The sequence below is a fragment of the Pelophylax lessonae genome (assembly GCF_965119305.1).
Source record: "Pelophylax lessonae genome assembly, chromosome: 4".
In the NCBI taxonomy this organism is placed as follows: domain Eukaryota; kingdom Metazoa; phylum Chordata; class Amphibia; order Anura; family Ranidae; genus Pelophylax; species Pelophylax lessonae.
This window is the reverse complement of record NC_138771.1, coordinates 663,961,576-663,971,139: the sequence shown is the minus strand read 5'-3', so window position 1 is coordinate 663,971,139 and position 9,564 is coordinate 663,961,576. Positions and strand designations below refer to the sequence as shown.

Here is a 9,564-nt window from a genome sequence, read left to right as displayed (position 1 = left end):
CACGACCGCGCAATTGTCAGTTAAATTCGCACAGTGCCGAATCGCAAAAAGTGGCCTGGACGTAAGACAGCAAAATCCTCCGGTGGTAAAGTGGTTAAAATGCCGTGGAGAGTGAAGGTGAGCGGAGAGAATACATTTCTCTCACAGAGCGCCATTATATCTGAATTACATTACCTGAATATCCTCCCTGGAATCCACAATATCTATATTAATGTCTGTGTTCCTCTTCAGGGAGATCGTATGAGGAAAATACGTACGCCAATATGAGTGATCTTGATTTTCGAAGGATGAGGAATGCATCAACAGACAAACGTAAGTCATTATAATGAGGGGTATCTTCTTTATCTATTATATTCAGCTGAGGATCCAAGTCTTCATTCATAGGACACATGTCTACTAATACTAATACTGCTATACTGGATCCACCAATCATAAATCACCTTTTACTATATCTGTATTGAGGTAATAAAAGCCAGCTTCTCATTGATTTAGTATACATTTTACATCTAAATATGATATACAGTGTGCATCTCATAAAAGGGGGGGTCTAAAAAGTGTACCTGTGAAGTTTCAGCTCTGTAGCATGTCCAGAACCAGAAAAAAAAAAAAAGATTATTTTTATTAGAATTTCAGTAGCGCAGGGATGGTGTTACCCTCCTTTCACACCTGGGCGTTTTTTGTTTCAGGTGTTTTTCAGGTGTTTTTTGAAGGCGTTTGGAGGAAGGCAGGACATCTGAACTTCTGTATAGAGGTATATATATATATATATATATATATATATATATATATATATATATATATGTGTGTGTGTATATATATATATATATATATATATATATATATATATATATGTATACCCCTAACCCAGAATCTGCATAGTGGGTTCACCCTGGCATGGCAGAGTCAGTTCACACTAAACTACACTAAGGGCACCCTGACACTTTTAACTATCCCTACAAAATTTAGATAGTTGAATCTAACTATAGTGGTATATAGTACCCTAACTACACTGCATATCCCTTTCCTCACACTAAAAGCAGCAGGAGAAACACAAATGCTTCCATTCTCTTCCTCAGCCTCTGTATTACAGTGCTAGAGGTTTGGCGGGGCTATGTTATATACTGGGGGGCGTATTCACTCATGATTGGCCTCTGGACCCCGTAGTCACTCCAATCACATTCCTAGCAGGCTCCTGCCCCCTCAATTGGCTTTTACTGATGTTTCTGGGCCAATCATGGGCTTTTAAAGCCCAGTTCCTGTCCCATTGCATTGTGGCCGGTTCTGGTGACCGAATTCTGAACTTTTACCGCAAAAAGTTCGGAATTCGGCCGAATTTCGAACACCCAATGTTCGGGTCGAACCGATGGTCGACACGAACCGTTCAATCATCCCTAGTCCTGAAGGCTACTCTGACGAGACAGGGCAATACGATGCATGCAGCATCGCTGTCCATTGCTCATCGTTGGAAATTGGCCAGAACACACATTAATATCCAAAGTTCTGCTACCTAGAAATCATAGGCTTGTGGGAGACTTTAATCCCGACACTCACATTTAGAGATGTGGTTCAAGTTTGTAGCAATTAAGATTTTGCCCCAAACTCTTGTGTTTCAGTCAACAGGTCAAGTAAATGACTCATTTACCCATCCATTATTACTGCTGCCACTAATGAAAGACAGCTTCCCTTTCAAGTCTGTGGTTGCCAGGATGCTACAGCCATCAGGGGTCGACCAATCAGTCCTGCATCCCTGCCCCTATTCAGCTGAGTGTAAATAGTTGGCCCGGGGATGCTAGCTGATGTCAATAACTAGTGTTGAGCGAACACGGACTGTATTATTCGTGTTCGTACCGAATAATTGGATTTTTTTTACCCGAACACGGACACGGACACTTTACTGTATGTTCGGGTAAAAATCCGTGTTCGGTCGTTTTATTTCCGGGTTTTGCATGCTTTGGCGCTCTTTTCATGGCGGGCTTTCAACAGCCAATCAACAATCGTTTAACTGGTGTGCCTTAAGCCATCCCAGCCATGCCTGCAAATGTCTTAGTAGCTGTGATTGGCCGTCTGAAGCATGTGACCAAGTCTTTATAAGTTCGAGGCAGCCGCCGCAGCAGCGTCATTCTGCTGCTTAGCTAAGGGACAGAGCACACATCAATGTGCTGGCTGCTGATTAGGGAAAGATAGGCAGGAAAAAACCATTTGTGTCCGGATAGAATTGAGGGACAGGTCGGAGTGTTTAGGCAGGGCGAGTTGTAGGCATTTTAGGGATAGAGTCTGCTGAATTATAGGGTCAGTGTCTTCTACAAACTACAATCGATATTGCTGTGTGGGGGGTGGGGTGAATCTGCACTCAATCCTGATCTACGATCTCTTCTCAATCCTGTTAGGGACAGAGTCTGCTGAATTTTAGGGAAACTGTGTTCTACAAACTACAATCGATATTGCTGTGTGGTGTGGGATAGGAGATAGGCAGGTGTCAGTGATCCACATCCATTTTTCTGTGTGTGAGCTGCAGTGAACACAATCTTTTTGGGCTGCAGTGAACACAATCTTTTTGGGCTGCAGTGAACACAATCTTTTTGGGCTGCAGTGAACACAATCTTTTTGGGGTGCAGTGAACAAAATCTTTTTGGGGTGCAGTGAACACAATCCTTTTTGGTGTGCAGTGAACACAATCTTTGTGGGGTGCAGTGAACAAAATCCTTTGTGGGGTGCAGTGAACACAATCTTTTTGGGGTGCAGTGAACAAAATCCTTTTTGGGGTGCAGTGAACAACATCCTTTTTGGGGTGCAGTGAACACAATCTTTTTGGGGTGCAGTGAACAAAATCCTTTGTGGGGTGCAGTGAACACAATCTTTTTGGGGTGCAGTGAACACAATCTTTTTGGGGTGGAGTGAACAACATCCTTTTTGGGGTGCAGTGAACAAAATCCTTTTTGGGGTGCAGTGAACAAAATCATTTTTGGGGTGCAGTGAACACAATCTTTGTGGGGTGCAGTGAACACAATCTTTTTGGGGTGGAGTGAACAACATCCTTTTTGGGGTGCAGTGAACAACATCCTTTTTGGGGTGCAGTGAACACAATCTTTTTGGGGTGCAGTGAACACAATCTTTGTGGGGTACAGTGAACAGAATCTTTGTGGGGTGCAGTGAACACAATCTTTGTGGGGTGCAGTGAACACAATCTTTTTGGGGTGGAGTGAACAAAATCATTTTTGGGGTGCAGTGAACAACATCCTTTTTGGGGTGCAGTGATCAAAATCCTTTTTGGGGTGCAGTGAACACAATCTTTTTGGGGTGCAGTGAACAAAATCCTTTGTGGGGTGCAGTGAACAGAATCTTTGTGGGGTGCAGTGAACACAATCTTTGGGGGGGTACAGTGAACACAATCTTTTTGGGGTGCAGTGAACACAATCTTTGTGGGGTACAGTGAACAGAATCTTTGTGGGGTGCAGTGAACACAATCTTTGGGGGGTACAGTGAACACAATCTTTTTGGGGTGCAGTGAACACAATCTTTGGGGGGTACAGTGAACACAATCTTTTTTGGGGTGCAGTGAACACAATCTTTGTGGGGTGCAGTGAACACAATCTTTGGGGGGGTACAGTGAACACAATCTTTTTGGGGTGCAGTGAACAACATCCTTTTAGGGTGCAGTGAACACAATCTTTGTGGGGTGCAGTGAACAACATCCTTTTAGGGTGCAGTGAACACAATCTTTGTGGGGTACAGTGAACAGAATCTTTGTGGGGTGCAGTGAACACAATCTTTGGGGGGTACAGTGAACACAATCTTTGTGAGGTGCAGTGAACACAATCTTTGTGGGGTGCAGTGAACACAATCATTGTGGGGTGCAGTGAACTCAATCTTTGTGGGGTACAGTGAACACAATCTCATACTTCTGAAGATTTGAGGGTGCTGCCTGTTCCATACTCCCCCTACTCCTCATCTAGCCTTTTAGGGGTACAAACAATAGTAATTGGGGCCTAGTGTGGTTGTGTACGTGTGATATACATACACTTTTTTTGGATCATATTTTCTATTCCGCTATTTAATCAAAAACCTTTGGGGATCAGTTAAATTGGGGGATAGTCTGTGTTGGTACGTGTGAGAGAGATCCACCTTTCCAAGTTGTTGGGGTTCATCTCATACTTCTGAAGGTTTGAGGGTGCTGCCTGTTCCATACTCCCCCTACTCCTAGCCTTTTAGGGGTACAAACAATAGTAATTGGGGCCTAGTGTGGTTGTGTACGTGTGATATACATACACTTTTTTTGGATCATATTTTCTATTCCGCTATTTAATCAAAAACCTTTGGGGATCAGTTAAATTGGGGGATAGTCTGTGTTGGTACGTGTGAGAGAGATCCACCTTTCCAAGTTGTTGGGGTTCATCTCATACTTCTGAAGGTTTGAGGGTGCTGCCTGTTCCATACCCCCCCTACTCCTCATCTAGCCTTTTAGGGGTACAAACAATAGTAATTGGGGCCTAGTGTGGTTGTGTACGTGTGATATACATACACTTTTTTTGGATCATATTTTCTATTCCGCTATTTAATCAAAAACCTTTGGGGATCAGTTAAATTGGGGGATAGTCTGTGTTGGTACGTGTGAGAGAGATCCACCTTTCCAAGTTGTTGGGGTTCATCTCATACTTCTGAAGGTTTGAGGGTGCTGCCTGTTCCATACCCCCCCTACTCCTCATCTAGCCTTTTAGGGGTACAAACAATAGTAATTGGGGCCTAGTGTGGTTGTGTACGTGTGATATACATACACTTTTTTTGGATCATATTTTCTATTCCGCTATTTAATCAAAAACCTTTGGGGATCAGTTAAATTGGGGGATAGTCTGTGTTGGTACGTGTGAGAGAGATCCACCTTTCCAAGTTGTTGGGGTTCATCTCATACTTCTGAAGGTCTGAGGGTGCTGCCTGTTCCATACTCCCCCTACTCCTAGCCTTTTAGGGGTACAAACAATAGTAATTGGGGCCTAGTGTGGTTGTGTACGTGTGATATACATACACTTTTTTTGGATCATATTTTCTATTCCGCTATTTAATCAAAAACCTTTGGGGATCAGTTAAATTGGGGGATAGTCTGTGTTGGTACGTGTGAGAGAGATCCACCTTTCCAAGTTGTTGGGGTTCATCTCATACTTCTGAAGGTTTGAGGGTGCTGCCTGTTCCATACTCCCCCTACTCCTAGCCTTTTAGGGGTACAAACAATAGTAATTGGGGCCTAGTGTGGTTGTGTACGTGTGATATACATACACTTTTTTTGGATCATATTTTCTATTCCGCTATTTAATCAAAAACCTTTGGGGATCAGTTAAATTGGGGGATAGTCTGTGTTGGTACGTGTGAGAGAGATCCACCTTTCCAAGTTGTTGGGGTTCATCTCATACTTCTGAAGGTCTGAGGGTGCTGCCTGTTCCATACTCCCCCTACTCCTAGCCTTTTAGGGGTACAAACAATAGTAATTGGGGCCTAGTGTGGTTGTGTACGTGTGATATACATACACTTTTTTTGGATCATATTTTCTATTCCGCTATTTAATCAAAAACCTTTGGGGATCAGTTAAATTGGGGGATAGTCTGTGTTGGTACGTGTGAGAGAGATCCACCTTTCCAAGTTGTTGGGGTTCATCTCATACTTCTGAAGGTTTGAGGGTGCTGCCTGTTCCATACTCCCCCTACTCCTAGCCTTTTAGGGGTACAAACAATAGTAATTGGGGCCTAGTGTGGTTGTGTACGTGTGATATACATACACTTTTTTTGGATCATATTTTCTATTCCGCTATTTAATCAAAAACCTTTGGGGATCAGTTAAATTGGGGGATAGTCTGTGTTGGTACGTGTGAGAGAGATCCACCTTTCCAAGTTGTTGGGGTTCATCTCATACTTCTGAAGATTTGAGGGTGCTGCCTGTTCCATACTCCTGCTCCTACTGCTCAACCATCCTTTTAGGGGTACAAACAATAGTAATTGGGGCCTAGTGTGGTTGTGTACGTGCGAGATACATACACTTTTTTTGATCATATTTCCTATTCCGCTATTCAATAAAAACCTTTGAGGATCAATTGAATTGCGGGATAGTCTGTGTCGGTACGTGTGAGATCCACCTTTCCAAGTTTTTGGGGTTCATCTCATACTTCTGAAGATTTGAGGGTGCTGCCTGTTCCATACTCCTCCTCCTACTCCTCATCCATCCTTTTAGGGGTACAAACAATAGTAATTGGGGCCTAGTGTGGTTGTGTACGTGCGAGATACATACACTTTTTTTGATCATATTTCCTATTCCGCTATTCAATAAAAACCTTTGAGGATCAATTGAATTGCGGGATAGTCTGTGTCGGTACGTGTGAGATCCACCTTTCCAAGTTTTTGGGGTTCATCTCATACTTCTGAAGATTTGAGGGTGCTGCCTGTTCCATACTCCTCCTCCTACTCCTCATCCATCCTTTTAGGGGTACAAACAATAGTAATTGGGGCCTAGTGTGGTTGTGTACGTGCGAGATACATACACTTTTTTTGATCATATTTCCTATTCCGCTATTCAATAAAAACCTTTGAGGATCAATTGAATTGCGGGATAGTCTGTGTCGGTACGTGTGAGATCCACCTTTCCAAGTTTTTGGGGTTCATCTCATACTTCTGAAGATTTGAGGGTGCTGCCTGTTCCATACTCCTCCTACTCCTCATCCATCCTTTTAGGGGTACAAACAATAGTAATTGGGGCCTAGTGTGGTTGTGTACGTGCGAGATACATACACTTTTTTTGATCATATTTCCTATTCCGCTATTCAATAAAAACCTTTGAGGATCAATTGAATTGCGGGATAGTCTGTGTCGGTACGTGTGAGATCCACCTTTCCAAGTTTTTGGGGTTCATCTCATACTTCTGAAGATTTGAGGGTGCTGTCTGTTCCATACTCCTCCTACTCCTCATCCATCCTTTTAGGGGTAGAAACAATAGTAATTGGGGCCTAGTGTGGTTTTGTACGTGCGAGATACATACACTTTTTTGGATCATATTTCCTATTCCGCTATTCAATAAAAACCTTTCTAGGGCAAGATCTTAAATTACAGAAATATGAGGAGACCGTCAAATAAGGGCCGTGGCCTGGGTCGTTGTGCTGCTGGTAGAGCTCCTGTTGCAAGGAGAGGACGTGGTCGATCTGTGCCAGCTACACGCACAAGTGAAACACCTTCCTCAAGTGTGAGTAGGCGACAGAACCTGCATCAGTATTTGGTAGGGCATCAAACGCCCCTAGAAGTGATGAGGCCAGAACAAGTTGAGGCGATAGTAGATTGGTTTGCTGCTGACAGTGCCTCCAGTTCCTTCACATTGTCTCCCACCCAGTCTACTGCAGAAAGGTCAGAGTTGGCACCTGCAGCCAATGTCCAACCGTCTTTCACCTCACCCCCTTGCAAATCAGGCCAGCAGTCTGAGCCCCAAGCCATACAGCAGTCTCTTATTCTTTTTGAGGACTCTGTCAGCAGGGTTTCCCAGGGCCATCCACCTAGCCCTGCCCCAGAAGTGGAAGAGATTGAGTGCAGCGATGCCCAACCACTTATTTCTCAAGATGAGTACATGCAAGGATCATCGCAGCACGTCTCCGATGATGACGAAACGCAGGTGCCAACTGCTGCGGCGTTCAGCATTGTGGAGACCGACAAGGAGGGCAGGGGTGAAGACTGGGTGGAAGATGATGTGGAGGACGATGAGGTCCTCGACCCCACATGGAATGAACGTCATGCAGGTGACCTGAGTAGTTTGGAGGAAGAGGCGGTGGTCGCACAGAGCCACCAGCACAGCAGAAGAGGGAGCAGGGTGCAGAAGCGGAGCGGCCGTGCCCTAGACACTACGCCCGCTACTGCCCAACGCAGCAAGGGAACGAGCGCACCAAAGTCAGCTCAAAGGAGTTCTCTAGCGTGGAAGTTCTTTAGAAAATGTGCTGATGACAGGACACGAGTGGTTTGCACCCTGTGCAATCAGAGCTTGAAGCGAGGCATAAACCTTCTCAACCTGAGCACAACCTGCATGATCAGGCATCTAAGTGCAAAGCACGAGCTGCAGTGGAGTACACACCTTCAAAACCAAGAAACGTCTCTGGCTCATCCTGCTTCCTCTTCTGCTGCAGTCTCGGCCGCTCCAGCCACATCTGTAGTGATACCGGCACCTGCCACCCCGCAAACAGACGATCTGTCAGCAACACCACCACCTGGGTCACCAACAACCATCTCCACAATGTCCCGTGGAAGCGTTCAGCTTTCCATCTCCCAAACACTTGAGAGGAAGAGGAAGTACCCCCCTACCCACCCGCGATCCCTGGCCCTGAATGCCAGCATTTCAAAATTATTGGCCTTTGAAATGCTGTCATTCCGTCTGGTGGAGACGCACAGTTTTAAAAACCTTATGTCGGTGGCTGTCCCACAGTACGTCGTGCCCAGCCGCCACTACTTTTCCAGGCAAGCCATCCCTTCCCTGCACAACCAAGTGGGGGAAAATATCAGGTGTGCACTGCGCAACGCCATCTGTGCCAAGGTCCACCTAACTACGGATACGTGGACCAGTAAGCACGGTCAGGGGCGTTATATCTCCCTAACGGCACACTGGGTAAATGCAGTGGCGGATGGGCCTGAGGCGGATAGCAATTTGGCGCATGTCCTTCCACCACCGAGGATTGCAGGGCGCTTCAGTTTGCCTCCTGTTCCTAACTCCTCCTACTCCGCTTCCTCATCCTCTACCGCCTCCTCATCTGGACAGCGTAACACCTTCACCACCAACTTCAGCACGGCCAGGGGTAAACGACAGCAGGCAGTTTTACAACTTGCCTGTTTGGGGGACAAACCACACACCGCGCAGGAGTTGTGGAGGAGCATGGAACAGCAGACAAATGAGTGGTTGCTGCCAGCGAGCCTCAAGCCCGGCCTGGTGGTGTGCGATAACGGGCGAAATCTCATAGCAGCTCTGGGCCTAGCCGGTTTGACGCACATCCCTTGCCTGGCGCATGTGCTGAATTTGGTGGTGCAGAGGTTCCTTAAAAACTACCCCGATATGTCAGAGCTGCTGCAGAAAGTGCGGGCCGTTTGTGCGCACTTTCGGCGTTCTCACCCTGCTGCTGCTCGCCTGGCAGCGCTGCAGCGTAACTTCGGCCTTCCCGCTCACCGCCTCATATGTGACGTGCCCACAAGGTGGAACTCCACCTTGCACATGCTGGAAAGACTGTGCGAGCAGCAGCAGGCCATAGTGGAGTTTCAGCTGCAGCACGCACGCGTGAGTCGCTCTGCGGAACAGCACCACTTCACCACCAATAACTGGGCCTCCATGCGAGACCTGTGTGCCTTGTTGCGCTGTTTTGAGTACTCCACCAACATGGCCAGTGGCAATGACGCCGTTCTCAGCTTAACTATCCCACTTCTATGCCTCCTTGAAAAAACAATTCGGGCGATGATGGAAGAGGATGTGGCACAGGATGAGGAGGAGGAGGAGGATGAAGAGGTAACATTTCCAAGGCTTTCAGGGCAGTCATTCGCAAGGGGCTCCGAGGGTGGGTTCCTGCAC

The 9,564-nt window shown here is 46.1% G+C and overlaps 1 protein-coding gene across 1 annotated transcript in view; it reads left to right on the top strand.

Moving 5' to 3' along the window:
- Window positions 1-263: 263 nt before the first annotated feature.
- LOC309553074 (hepatic lectin-like) overlaps window positions 264-9,564 on the top strand; it is a gene marked incomplete at both ends in the record, with an annotated part of 448,637 nt that continues 439,336 nt past the window's right edge. The window contains one exon of the mRNA XM_082253973.1: window positions 264-312. Coding sequence (XP_082110099.1) covers window positions 264-312 — 49 coding nt within the window. The remainder of the gene's footprint in view (window positions 313-9,564) is intronic.